The sequence below is a fragment of the Neodothiora populina genome, assembly GCF_041146345.1.
Source record: "Neodothiora populina strain CPC 39397 chromosome Unknown canker_contig_14, whole genome shotgun sequence".
Taxonomy (NCBI): domain Eukaryota; kingdom Fungi; phylum Ascomycota; class Dothideomycetes; order Dothideales; family Dothioraceae; genus Neodothiora; species Neodothiora populina.
The window spans coordinates 391245-403735 of NW_027191408.1; the positions used below are offsets into that span (position 1 = coordinate 391245).

Genomic DNA, 12491 nt, shown 5'->3' on the forward strand with positions numbered 1-12491 from the left:
TGGATGATAAGGGTTTTTTATGATGATGGAAAGCAAAGTCATGTCTTGCGCTGAACGTAAGAGGACTTTTTATTCGAGGACATGAATAGATAAAAGTGGTATTGTTGAGGACGAATACTTGTCCTTGAGAATTTGATGTCGAACTTACCTTACCTTACCTTGTCCGAGTTATAGGTAGATAATGATGCCTAGCCTTGGCATACAGACAATGCCTTGCATACATGCCTTTCCAAATAGATCGCCGCGTAAATGTCTTGTCAGACGTATGCAATACTTCAAGCCGCCCATGCTGAGTCGAACTTCGCATTGAATCCAAGGGTCATCAAGTCGCGTGGTGCTCTTCGGGAACGCATGATGGGATTCAGTCGTCACTAGAGATGAAAGTAGGCACAAAGTGAATGGTTTCCGCAAGGGATCTGGGTTTTTCATATTTTGGTTTCGATGACTCAAGTAAACGATTTCCCAATAACCGCAACATAAAAGTCCGTCATCGAATTTTTTGGGGGGTTAGTAGTAGTTGGACCTCCGAGGGCGTCATTACTGAAGGTAACAGCAAAGTCGACAAGGATCTAAGAAGGAGGAGCGGCACCACGGCCACGGCCGAATCCACCACGGAACTGAGGAGCGAACTCGCCGGGAGCACCACCCTCCTTGCCTTCGCCCTGGTCACGGCGGCGGTACTCGCCACGGCCACCCTCGCGGCGGGGACCACGGCGGTCACCACCGCGCTCCTCACCACCGAGCATGCCACGTGGGGGAGCGTGGCTGCGCTGCTGCTTGATGTGGGTTTGGGGAACGATCTCGGCGGGCAGGTGGAGCCACTCGCGAAGGTAGTCGAGACCCTCGGCGGTGAGGGTGTAGTAGTACCATTGCCAGGAGAACTGGGTCTTGAGGTAACCACGGGAGGTAAGGGACTGGCAAGCCTTGATGACCTGTGGGGGGAGTTGTTCAGTTCATGGCTTTTTGAGTAGAAAACAGGTGGAGACGAACGTAGAGGTTCTTGGTGTCAATCTCTCCGTGCTTGGGCTGGTTGAAGTCCTTCTTAGCGACGAGAACACCCTCGCGGAAGAGGTACTCGTGGATCGCCTTGCGGTCGGCCTTGGGAATCAACCTGGTGGGACGACGACATCAGTTCTGTTGTTCTTCATTTTTGACATGGCTTCTTGACGAAAGGCATCTTCTCACATCTTGACGATTGATTTTTTCTTTTAGTTATCAACGTGGAGTTTGGGCGATGATGATGTACCGAGCGCTGGGAGAAGAAAGGACCAACTTTTCGGGCGACGCTTGTGATGTTTGAATATCCTTCCTTCCTCGCGAATGCCCGCTTGAGTGTGTGGCTTGGCCCGGGCTTCAGCCGAGAAGTCGTTTGTACTTTGTTCTCACATGGTCTGTGCAGCCTGGGGTACAACAAGCCTTGTCCCGTCAATGACAAATGCCAAGACTACCTTACACTACGCCTCTGTACTTGCCGTTCTTGTAGATAACCTTAAGCCTTTATACCTGCCTTAATCCTCACTTCTTCCGTCAACCAGATTCACACCATTCCAGCATTTCCTCTCATCCAGGGAAGAGCTACCACTCCAAATCCATCATGGCTTCCACGAATATAATCAACGTCTTTTTCAGCACATTCCAAGGTCTCGGTCTGCCTCGCACGCTATGCATTCCCACCCCAGACACCTCCCGCATCAGCGACCTGCTGGCCGACCTCGACTCTCGCATCTCGACCACCGCATCTCTACCCTTCAGCATCACCACCCCATCAAGGCGATCACTAGACCGCGACTCACAAGAGACCATCGCTTCTCTGCTCGACAGAAGCCGCATCGACAAACTACACAATGACGCCGCTAGCCCCATCCTCAACCTGCGTCTGTTGGTCCCCACCCTGGGAGGCAAAGGCGGTTTCGGATCACAACTACGCGCTGCCGGAGGGCGCATGAGCTCGCGCAAGAACCGCCGCAATCCCGAGCAGCAGAACGCATCGAACCGTAACCTCGACGGCCGCAGACTGCGCACCATCACCGAAGCCAAGAACCTGGCTGCTTACTTGGCTATGAAGCCCGACATGGACAAGAAGGAGCGAGAGGAGCGACGAAAGAGGTGGGAGGCTGTCGTCGAAGCCGCGGACAGGAAAGAAGAAGAGGTCAAGAGGGGTAAAGGACCTAATGTCAGGCTCGACGGACAGTGGGTTGAGCAGAAGGAGGAACTCGAGGGGAAGACTAGAGATGCCGTCCTCGCTGCTATGAAAGCTGGACTGATCGCCAACGAAGCCATCATCGCAAGTGAGCGCACTGGCAGTGAGAGTTCCGCTAGCGATCAGGACGACGGCGCAGACAGCGATGATCCCATGGACCCTGCAGCCAGTGGAGCTTCTTCGTCTGCTGCTAGCGGTGCAGATGAGAAAGCAGCCACGTCCAGCAAGCCCTCGATTCCTTCTGCTGCCCCTAGGACTTTCTTCGGATGGGACGAAGACGACGAGGATATGAGCGACGAGGACGAGGGGGATGAAGATGAAGTCCAAGAACAACCTGCACCCTTGGTGACCGCGTATGGAGGAAAAGGCAAGGCTCCCGCGTAGGCAAATCCTCGTTTTCTCCTTGGGTTTGTTCCAACATCATTCCTTGTTTTCGTCTTTTCTCCCTCCCGGATTTGATTTCATCTTGAACTAGCGTGAGCGTTGGTGGCGTTTTGTCTTATCTATCAATTCAGTCCTGCATCCAGGGCAACTACTTGTCTTCTTCACTTTTCCTCCCCCTTACTCGGCGGATATCTGGTTTTCAATAAATCAAAGAAGAAAAACTAAGATCAAATTCCTTAATCTGCTTAAGATTATTCTTTCGACCTTTGGCTCATTGTCGTTATCATTACTATTAAGTAGTCATCGAAAACCCAAAGCAGAGAACTATATGAGAAAGTCGTTGGCCACGTCGTTATCCCCTGTATCCTCCCATGATGTGACTGAGGTATCGTCCATCGCGTGCTCATTCGCGCCACCTTCTCCAAAGTTATTGTTGTAGTTTGGCCGTCAAGTCATTCGACCTTGGTATTATCATCTCCATGATAATCCAAGATACAAACGTCGAGGCCAAGGAGGTCCAAAGGCTCCTCTCCAGGAGTCAAGTAAATCAAGAAAACACGCAAAGAGCAAAAAGCAAAGAGTTCCCCCAATCACACCCCAGACTACACAGCAGCCGCTACCAAAGCACAAACGACGACCGTCCATGCCACTGAGCCAACAGACTTGAAAACACGATCAGAAGCTGCGCCGGCGACCGGGGCAGCCGTCGTGCTCGCCGCGGCTGGAGCGGACGACGAAGAAAAGGACGAAGACGATTGAGTAGAAGATGCGCTTGTGGACGACGGCGTTGTTGATTCTGTGGAGCTTGGAGAAGACTCCGTCGCAGTCGTGGAAGAAGGCGCCGAAGACGTCGAAGTCGTCAGTGTGGTCAGCGTGCTGGTTGCGGAAGCCGTGCTCTCGCTGCTGGTAGTGCTCGATGGTGGCGGAGGCGCAGTGGAACTCTCTGTCGTGCTTGCAACTTCCGACGACGAAGAAGAAGAAGAAGAAGTCGTGGAGGCAGCCAGCGAGGATGCAACCGATGCCGAGGATGCAGATGCTGCTGAGCTGACTTGGCTTGCCACGGACGAAGCCATTGAGCTTAGCGCCGAGGATCCGCTCGAGATGGGGAACGGGATGATGATCGGGATCGAGCTGCTGCTTGTGAGGCTGCTCAGACTACTGCTGACGGGTAGTGAAGTCGCCGTCGTCAGAGTTGCCGTTGCAGTGGTTGTTGTGAGCAGCGACGAAGGAGACGACAGCGTGGCTGGGCCGACCGGTGAGGGCGCCACATTGCTAGACGGTAGTAGAGAAGACCAGAGGCTGGATACAACAGATGCTGGGTACGTCGTCTGATATGACGAGGGGAATGTTGCGAGCGCACTCGACAGGACCGTCACTGCATTTGTCGTGGGGATACTGCTCGCTGCTGGGCAATCGCTGACGGACGGGCCGCATGATGTGATGGTCGCCGTTATTGTGCTCTCCACTGTGATTGCAGGGACAATGACAGGGATCCCTGTAGTTGAGGTGGCCTCTCCTAGATAAGAACGTCAGCACATCATATAGAGACATGTATAGAGATACCGATGTACCAGAAGTGGCTGAAGCCGTCACCGTAGACACTGAATTGGAAAGTGTGTAGCCAACTGGGATGATGATGGAGACGGACACGCCTTTGGGGGTTGTTAGGATATGTTGACAAGATAGAAACAGAGATTAGACACCTACCATTTAGAACCGCTGGGACAGTCGTCGCACTCGAGTTGCTCTGACACCTTGAAAGGAGAGGCAAGCTCGCCAAGACGAAGCCGAGCCTAGAAGAGACCATTGTATAGTCAATGGCGATGATTATTCGATATCGACAACGAACGATGTATCGTCTGAACGTCTGGAACTGTCCGCAAACGCTCGAGTCAAGAATGCTGTGAAGAATGGTGCGTGCATGAAGAATGGGGATGAACTGATCGTGATATAGCCGTTGCTGGTCAGAAGGCTGGACTATGCAGTGAAGCCAAAGCACAGGGCATCATCCGAAAAAAACAGGATGGCAGGAAAGTTATGAGATAGTGTACGACTTGTTCTCTGCCCTAGAGTGAATAAAATAGATTGAAATGTTGCCAGTAATCAATTGTCCTACCTCGTGTTCCGTGCTTATTGAGTACACCTACCTTTATTGGTCTAATCGGCCTGCAAGACCTTGATTTGCAGGGCGCCAGCTCAGTGACTAGTGAGTGCCTATGCCTTGCTTTTGAGACCATTGAAAACAACTTGGCCATACACACAGCATCATTCGAGAGGCGGTGGCGTCGTTGCACGAGGTAATCAATTGCAGTGAGCGGATATGCGATGTATAGGTCATACGCTGGATAGAGAAAACAAGCGTACGAGGTCTGACAAGGGATGAAGTGGCGGGAACGCGGAGAAGTGAAAACAGCTTGGTGCATGGTGGCTGGTGCAGTGCTGCAGGAACAACTCGAGCCGCTTTTGAGCTCAACAACACTGCGATCTGGACAAGGAATCGCCGGCGACGTCTTACTCACACACGTCTAGATTGGCACAAATATTGGTCTCAATTGTGCACTTGACTATTAAGGATAAATTGAGACTTGTGAGCGAAGGGACAACACATTATAGATTTAGATTCATTGCAATGCGACAAAGCGATATATGAATATGTTCTCGAGACAAAACAATCAATATCTATAGAATCGATAGCATCATCTTATTGATCTGTCTTTCATTGCGAAGAGTCGTCCACGAGCGCTGAGCCTGTTATATTATTTCTGATTAGCATGGTTCTCTAACCTTCATAGTGTGAGAAAGGACTTGTTTGTTTTTCCATAATCAGACAGCAGTTGGACAACGAAGGTTTGATCCACATGATTTTAGATATTAAGCAAAGGTCTGTGATATTTCGCTCTTCATCATTGTAGGGAACATTGTGAGGGAAAGTAAGGAAAGGTTAGGGTCTCACCATTACTGCAGCCATCATGCGTGATGCAGGTATCATTGTGGTGATATACGACAGCCCTTAAGGACTCGGTGAATTATTCCTTCTTTGCCCGCTTGAAGAACGAATCCATAGTTTTCTGTTTCTCATCGTACTGTGCGCGTCCGATGCCGCCACGGGTACGTTTGAACCCTTGCAGATGCTGTTTGCCATCGACCATGAGTATGGTGGTCAGACAACCAGCGAGGCAGGGCTGCCTTGAGATGTTACCGCTGCTGCTGCCGCCGTCATCATTCCGATTCGGCGGTGTGGATGGCTCATGACGGCCCGCGCTATGGCCAGTAACAGCCGTAGCCTCTGACGATGGATCATCGTTGTCAGGCGTCAAGCGCGCGGGAGCAGGCTGGATAGGCTTCAGCAAGAGCGACAACTCAAGATAACCGGTATTACTCCATCCACCCAAGTGCTCCAAGACCAGTGGACTTCTGGCGGCGCTAACCTCCGGAACAACAGTGAGACTCCTGCGAGGTAAGCGTAGAAGAAGCCTACGCCACAGATTTGACAGCAGAATGCCATGCGACACTACGACCACCACAAGTTCTTCTGGGGGACGTTCGCCAGACTCGAGTAACGGAATGAGATGTGTATCGAGGAAATCATCACTGCGCTTCGCCATCGAGGCTTTCGACTCGACATCGACGAAACCAGGCTCACTCTTGTGTGCGTCATGGTGAGCTTCTCTTCCAGTCTTGCTGGGAGAATCGCGTTGGCGAGCATAGAAGGGCTTGCCTTCGTAATAACCAAAGTCCTGCTCAACCAACTGCTCGACTTTGGTGATCGAAACAGCCTGCGTCTTCTGGGCTGTTGAGACAGCTTCAGCAGTCTTATGTGCCCTCTGAAGAGGAGAGGCAAAGACGTGAGTCAGAGGAAGTCGATTATCAGCGAACCAGGCGCCAAGGCGTCGAGCTTGCTGTATGCCATGGTTGGTGAGAGCAGAATCTCTGCTTCCGGCGCTGGCTTGATATTAGTAGGTTTCAAGGCATTTGCGAGCGATAGAACACACTATATGCCAGCTACATTATCAACTGTCTCGCCATGTCGGACCAGAAAGAGACGCATCGAGCATCTCCGCTGGTATCAGAAGCAGGAGCATGCCGTTTCCAAGATGTTGTGATGTAGAACGAAGTAGAAGCTATTGACCCTGCAGGATCTGTTCAGCGAAATGACAGCACATTGAACGTACCGAACTTCAACCGGCGTTCTTAATAGCATCACATACTTGACAGGCCGTGCTCCTCCATTATTCGGCGATATGGTAACCCTGTGCTAGTTATCGTCATTGATACAACAGCTATGCTTAGCTGGCGAGGCTGGCTACCTATATATATAAATGTGTAATTCGACTCAAGCAAGACACCTCACATTGTATGTGTATGCGATTACAAGTGCTACCCTGTTTCTTAGACCGCTGCCAACCGTAGTATACAGTACTACTCCGGCCATTCTCTAACAGGCAAAAGGTCGACCGTGCCTTTCAATTTCTACAAATAAGGTATCTACTTTTCATGTTGAACTGTATCAAATGTAGGACAAGTGGAAGCATAAATCGAGACAGTGCTCCATTAGACCGAATTCGACAATAACTGAATGTTGCAATATAGTTTGCTTGCACTTCTCCTACCCTCGCCTATTTTCTGATATCGCCCTTTACCTCTTGATGAACTCTGAGACTAATGACAGCATGAGCTGCGCGGTAGTCGCGAAAGTCATTGAATCAACATGACAGCGCTCAGCGCTGAGTGCTGAGTGCTGAGTGCTGCATACAGTGTCAAGACCGTATAAATCGGGCATTACATCTTGCCATACCATAAGAAAAACATTTGTCGATGCATCTCACAGGTCGAACCTGCACCAATGACGGCAATGGTCAAAGTTGTCGGTCAGCGGCACGTTTGGAAAAAGCAGCTGCATTAGTGCGATAAGCAGTGCAGCTTGAACCATGCAGGAAAACTACCTACTGTAAGGTGAGATAGACAATGGGAGGCTGCATGAGAGTCGAAGTAGACAGATATCAACCCCCCTTTGCGGCTGCTACAGGTTCACTGTCTAGCTTTATATGCTTTCCATTGGATCCTTTGATTATCAACAAGAGCATACAAAACTCAGGCGCCATGAATGTCAGCGAGCCCAGCAAAGGTTGACCAACGAACTGGAGAATTAACTGCTAAAGCTTGACTTACAGTAGCTCCCCTCAAACAATCGAGAAAGTTACACAAAATGTTGCTGTACCAGGTGTACCCCAATCCACTTATCGGCCCAGACTTTAGAGTAAACCCACGTTGCGGCCTTATCGGGGCGGTAGCGTATAAGCAAGGAAATTCGGAGTCTGGGGCAAGCCATCAGGTTACTGAGGGGCAATCCTCCTTCACAGCTTCTGTCCTCAACCCTCCTGAATTACATATCACTCTCGCTGTATCCATCATAAAGCTGTAACCTTCAGAACTTGATCATCGGACAGGCGGTCCATAACGGCGCATCAGAACAAAGATGCAGGGAGTAGTTGCAGGTGGCAGAGCTCGTTCCAACACCCTCGGCCCAATCGAAGACACATTTGTGGTAAGTTGATTTTTGTGTTCGTGCTTGCTATTTCTCCCATTCATCCATGCACTACGGCTCTATTGTTCCTGGCAAGTGTGAGCTCTACCACTCGACATCTCGTCAATCGAACGTGAGGTTGATACAATACCCGAGTTCGCCCGCGTGTCATGGCGTCAGGGCCGAGGCGAACACGCGCTTCTTACATACATTACGCATCCATCGTCGGACCACGCCCCATATTTGCACGTTTACATATTGTACGGAGTACTTGTAAGGTGATCTTGCCCTTTCACTTGTCGCTTCGGCATCCCTGGCCGGGACTTGTGCATACGGAGCGAGGATCTGGGGCCCCGAGAATCGTCCCCAAGTTCGGTCAATGCCTTAATATACCTATTTTATATCATGCCACCACTGGACTGGGATGGTCAGAAGACACAGGCAAAATATTTTGGAAACGCTTCTCGAACAACTACAAATACGTCTCGTATTGCATCAAAGCGGGGCGATCATCGACCCCGCGACTTCTAAGTCCATCCGGAACTGAGCAATTCCGGAAAGTCGCGAAGGCGGTGATGCTCAAGTACACCTTCCATATGGGAGTTCTCTGACCTATCAATTGCACACCCCTGCCTTAGTACCTGTTGGAGTCGGCCATACCACTCTCCACCACAAAGAACATTGTCGGTACCCATCGGACACCTGGACTCATCCCGCTAGCTACCACACCTCGACCCTCAATTGAGGAAATAATACCCTTGCTCAGCTTGCAGAAAGGCCTCTCTGTTCCATTCAGAGATTCCTGAAAACATATTGGTTCTCGAGGAACACTTTGAACACGTTTAGTTCGAGCTTCCCCCATCCTGGGCAGAGACAGTCACAACACACCTCGCCAATTCACCCTCTCTCTCCGGCAAGATGAACGGAGACTCGCACCCAGCGCCGGAACAATATATGCCTCACATGCGAAAACTTTCGTTATCTGATTTTATGCGTCCTAGCCGCAGAACTAACGGAGTTGGCATCCAGGCTGATGAAACGAGGATATGCGTTGTCATGGTGGGCCTACCCGCCAGGGGTAAAAGCTTAATAGCTTCGAAGAGTAAGGCACTACCCTTTTTCAACTTCGTGGCAGCATGGTCTAACACGAAACTCTCTCCCCAGTCGTACGTTACTTAGGGTGGCTCAGCGTTACCGCGAAGACGTTCAATGTCGGACAGTACCGCCGCTTAGGCACGCCCAACCCGCCTGCCGAATTCTTCGATGTTCACAATGAAGAGGGGGAAAAGCTTCGTAGGGCGGCTGCCGAGGCAGCTGTCGCAGACATGATCCAATGGTTCTCCAACAACGAAGGGTTGGTGGCCGTCCTGGATGCTACGAATAGTACAAAAGCACGAAGGAGATGGATCCAGGAACGCTGCGACGCCGCCGGCATTGAGACTCTATTTGTCGAAAGCAAATGTGATGACGAGGATCTGATCATGTCTAACATTAAGGAGGTTAAGACAACATCTCCGGACTACAAAGGGCAGGATCCAGAAATTGCAGCTCAGGACTTTCGTGATCGCATCCGCAATTATGAGAAGGTGTATCAGACGCTTGATGAAGACGAGCAGGATCTCACTTACTGCAAGCTCATCGACGTTGGTGGCCAGGTCATCATCAATAAGCTAAAGGACTATCTCCAATCTCGGGTCGTGTATTACCTCATGAATCTTCACATCAAGCCTCGATGCATCTGGCTGTCACGTGTAAGTCCAAAAGCCTTCTGATGCCCTCTTGTAATCACTGACAGTGCCAAAGCACGGCGAATCCGAGTTCAATCTTGGTGGCCAGATCGGCGGTGATGCCAACATCTCGGAACGTGGCGAGTTATATGCTCGAAAACTGCCTGAGCTTGTCAGACAGTCAACTGGCGGACAACAGCTTACAGTATGGACTTCAACCCTCAAGCGGACTATTCAGACGGCACGATTCCTACCCTATGAGAAATTATCCTGGAAAGCACTGGACGAGCTGGACTCGGGTGTTTGTGATGGTCTGACATATGCCGAGATTGAAGAACGCTACCCTGAGGATTTCAAGAGCCGCGATGCAGACAAATACAATTACCGTTATCTCGGTGGCGAGAGTTATCGTGATGTTGTAATCCGGCTCGAACCCATCATCATGGAACTGGAACGAAGCGAGAACATCCTCATTGTCACCCATCAAGCCGTACTCAGATGCATCTACGCCTACTTTATGGGTAGCTCGCAGGAGCAAAGTCCATGGATGGAGGTGCCCCTACACACACTCATCAAACTTACCCCAAGAGCTTACGGCACTGTTGAAGAGAGATGGAAGGCAAACATCCCTGCTGTCAGTACTTGGAGAGGCAAAGGTAGCCAGGCAAAGCATCAAGACCCGGTCGAGCATGGTCCAGGAGGTGAGGGCTCCGACGGGCCTGCGGAGTCTGAGGCAAAGGACACTCCGGCAAAGTAAGCGCATACGGAAACCGATCAAACGGCGGACTATCACCTTTGGCAACGGCCTGAAGCTCGCTGGCTAGAATGAGCCACTACTATTAAGTAGGCACATCCGCGGCTCATCGTGGACTTTTCATGTATGGTAAAAGTGAGCTCTAGCTAGCGGAAGACTGCCTCGAAGCATTCTTCCAGGGTTTGGAACCACCAACTTTGCTTCGTGGTGACCTCCGTTAGGCCACATTCGCGGGTCTGTTCGCAGTCTACCCGTGCGAAGCTGGATTAACACACGGCGACCGTGTCTGCTATAGACTTACTCCATCATATGCACTTTTGGCGGCAGCAAATGATTAATAGTAGGCTTTCTAATGGAAAGCACGATGGTATGTCGGAACAGCATATCATATGAGAAAAGCATAGTAGGATTGAATTTGTTTTCTAGTCGCTAGCCTATCATGCGGATATGGAAGGCATTGTCAGCTAGTGTCAAGCAAGCAGTATTTTTGGCGACATGATCATAGAACCATACTTCAATCCACAATCCGAACGAACTATGCGAATGTTCGGATTTATGTCTATGTGATTCTTCAACTCTCGGGTCATTCTCGGTTTCCTTCGACTCGAATGTTTCTGGCATGTCCGACAGAGTGGACTGAGACCGGCTGGTTGTCTACAAGCGCTGAAACGAGATAGGTGCATATACTCCTTGGCCGACATGACGTTAATGGGATACTATGTGTAAGCTAAACAATGATCACGAAACCCAACGGATGAGATCAAATGCACACGTGGCCGAGTGTTACCAAGCGAGAGGTTCCACAGCTACCTTACCAAGGACCGCTGGTCTGCAAGCGAAACAGCAAGCCTGTGTAGCCTGATAAGACTGGCCAAGCGAGGTGGTTGCAATGCTACGATTCTATCAACACAGCTTGCACGGATGGAAAAATCATGCCACAGTCAGCGTGCAAATGCAAAGGTTCGAGCATCTGCACATCAGACATGGTTTATGGACACTGCGTAAGCTAAGGTACTTGTACATTGAAGTGTCACTGCAGCCTACCTGCGTGGTTGCCTTACTCTGCCATGTGGCATCCTTGTACGATAGGCAGGTGCAGCAAAGTAATGCAGGCGAAATACTTGGGGCGGGCGGCCTCTAATGCCAAGCGGCGGTCTTGCAGTACAGAACTGTATTGCACCTGAAGTAAGGTGAGGTCGTTGACCCCGGCATTCTGCAGATGCATAAGGCAAAGTAAGGCAGTGAGCTCATTCCATCAGCAAGTGTTATATGTTGGTCATAGCACCATGTCGAGCCTCGTTAAGGTAGTTTCATGCCCTCAGAGGCATGGATTCGAGAGTCTTGGCTGCTTATATCCGACTGTCATAAGATCTCGCATTCCGCCCGTACGGGGACGGCGATGGAGGCGTTCGGTCTCTCGGTCTGAGACTGTATCTGCATGTGGCAGGCTCACGGATATCAGTATAGGGGAGCTCAGAGATGACCATAGATGTATATGACCTTGCACTGTTCGAGTAAAGGTCACGGCAAGGTGCCTTAGGTTGTTACTCTTCATAGACTTCGGCGGGTTGTCAATGTTCAAGTGACGCAACAACGGATGGCCCAAGCATCCTCTACCTTACCTTACATTTACGTTAACGCGATCATCGGCAAATCGGTCTTTTTCCGATGCATTCTCTCTGTAATATAAGGGCAGATGTACTGTTAGAGTGGCATAGAAAGTGAAGCACAGAAGCGTGAAGCAACCCAAGGTCCAAAGTCATCAAGCAGCTTGACCAGCTTATGTACTTTACCGTACCGAACCTTTGCCTTTCCTTACTCGACTTTTGTCCTGAAACTTAATCCATCCATCAAGCTCTGACTCTCCGTCACTCTTTGGTTCTACGCGTTGTTGCTTCCTTG

General features: G+C 50.4%; 5 protein-coding genes across 5 annotated transcripts; 2 read left to right on the forward strand and 3 right to left on the reverse strand.

Annotated features, from left to right (window-relative positions):
- Positions 1–569: 569 nt before the first annotated feature.
- AAFC00_002106 (40S ribosomal protein eS10) lies at positions 570–1187 on the reverse strand (the record flags this gene model as incomplete). The annotated part of the gene is made up of 3 exons (XM_069341382.1): positions 570–932; positions 991–1111; positions 1186–1187. Coding segments are annotated over 3 exons (486 nt in total).
- A 407-nt stretch (positions 1188–1594) lies between these two features.
- Positions 1595–2584, forward strand: AAFC00_002107 (uncharacterized protein; the record flags this gene model as incomplete). Its single annotated transcript, XM_069341383.1, has 1 exon — positions 1595–2584. One exon carries the CDS (start codon positions 1595–1597, stop codon positions 2582–2584), a length of 990 nt encoding a protein of 329 aa, XP_069201460.1.
- A 602-nt stretch (positions 2585–3186) lies between these two features.
- AAFC00_002108 (uncharacterized protein) lies at positions 3187–4391 on the reverse strand (the record flags this gene model as incomplete). Its single annotated transcript, XM_069341384.1, has 3 exons — positions 3187–4100; positions 4156–4236; positions 4292–4391. 3 exons carry the CDS (start codon positions 4389–4391, stop codon positions 3187–3189), a joined length of 1095 nt encoding a protein of 364 aa, XP_069201461.1.
- A 1219-nt stretch (positions 4392–5610) lies between these two features.
- On the reverse strand, positions 5611–6632 carry AAFC00_002109 (uncharacterized protein; the record flags this gene model as incomplete). Its single annotated transcript, XM_069341385.1, has 2 exons — positions 5611–6526; positions 6577–6632. 2 exons carry the CDS (start codon positions 6630–6632, stop codon positions 5611–5613), a joined length of 972 nt encoding a protein of 323 aa, XP_069201462.1.
- Positions 6633–9026: 2394 nt separating this feature from the next.
- Positions 9027–10592, forward strand: AAFC00_002110 (uncharacterized protein; the record flags this gene model as incomplete). Its single annotated transcript, XM_069341388.1, has 3 exons — positions 9027–9210; positions 9273–9859; positions 9912–10592. The coding sequence occupies 3 exons, from the start codon at positions 9027–9029 to the stop codon at positions 10590–10592; spliced, it is 1452 nt and encodes a 483-aa protein (XP_069201463.1).
- Between the last annotated feature and the right edge of the window lie 1899 nt (positions 10593–12491).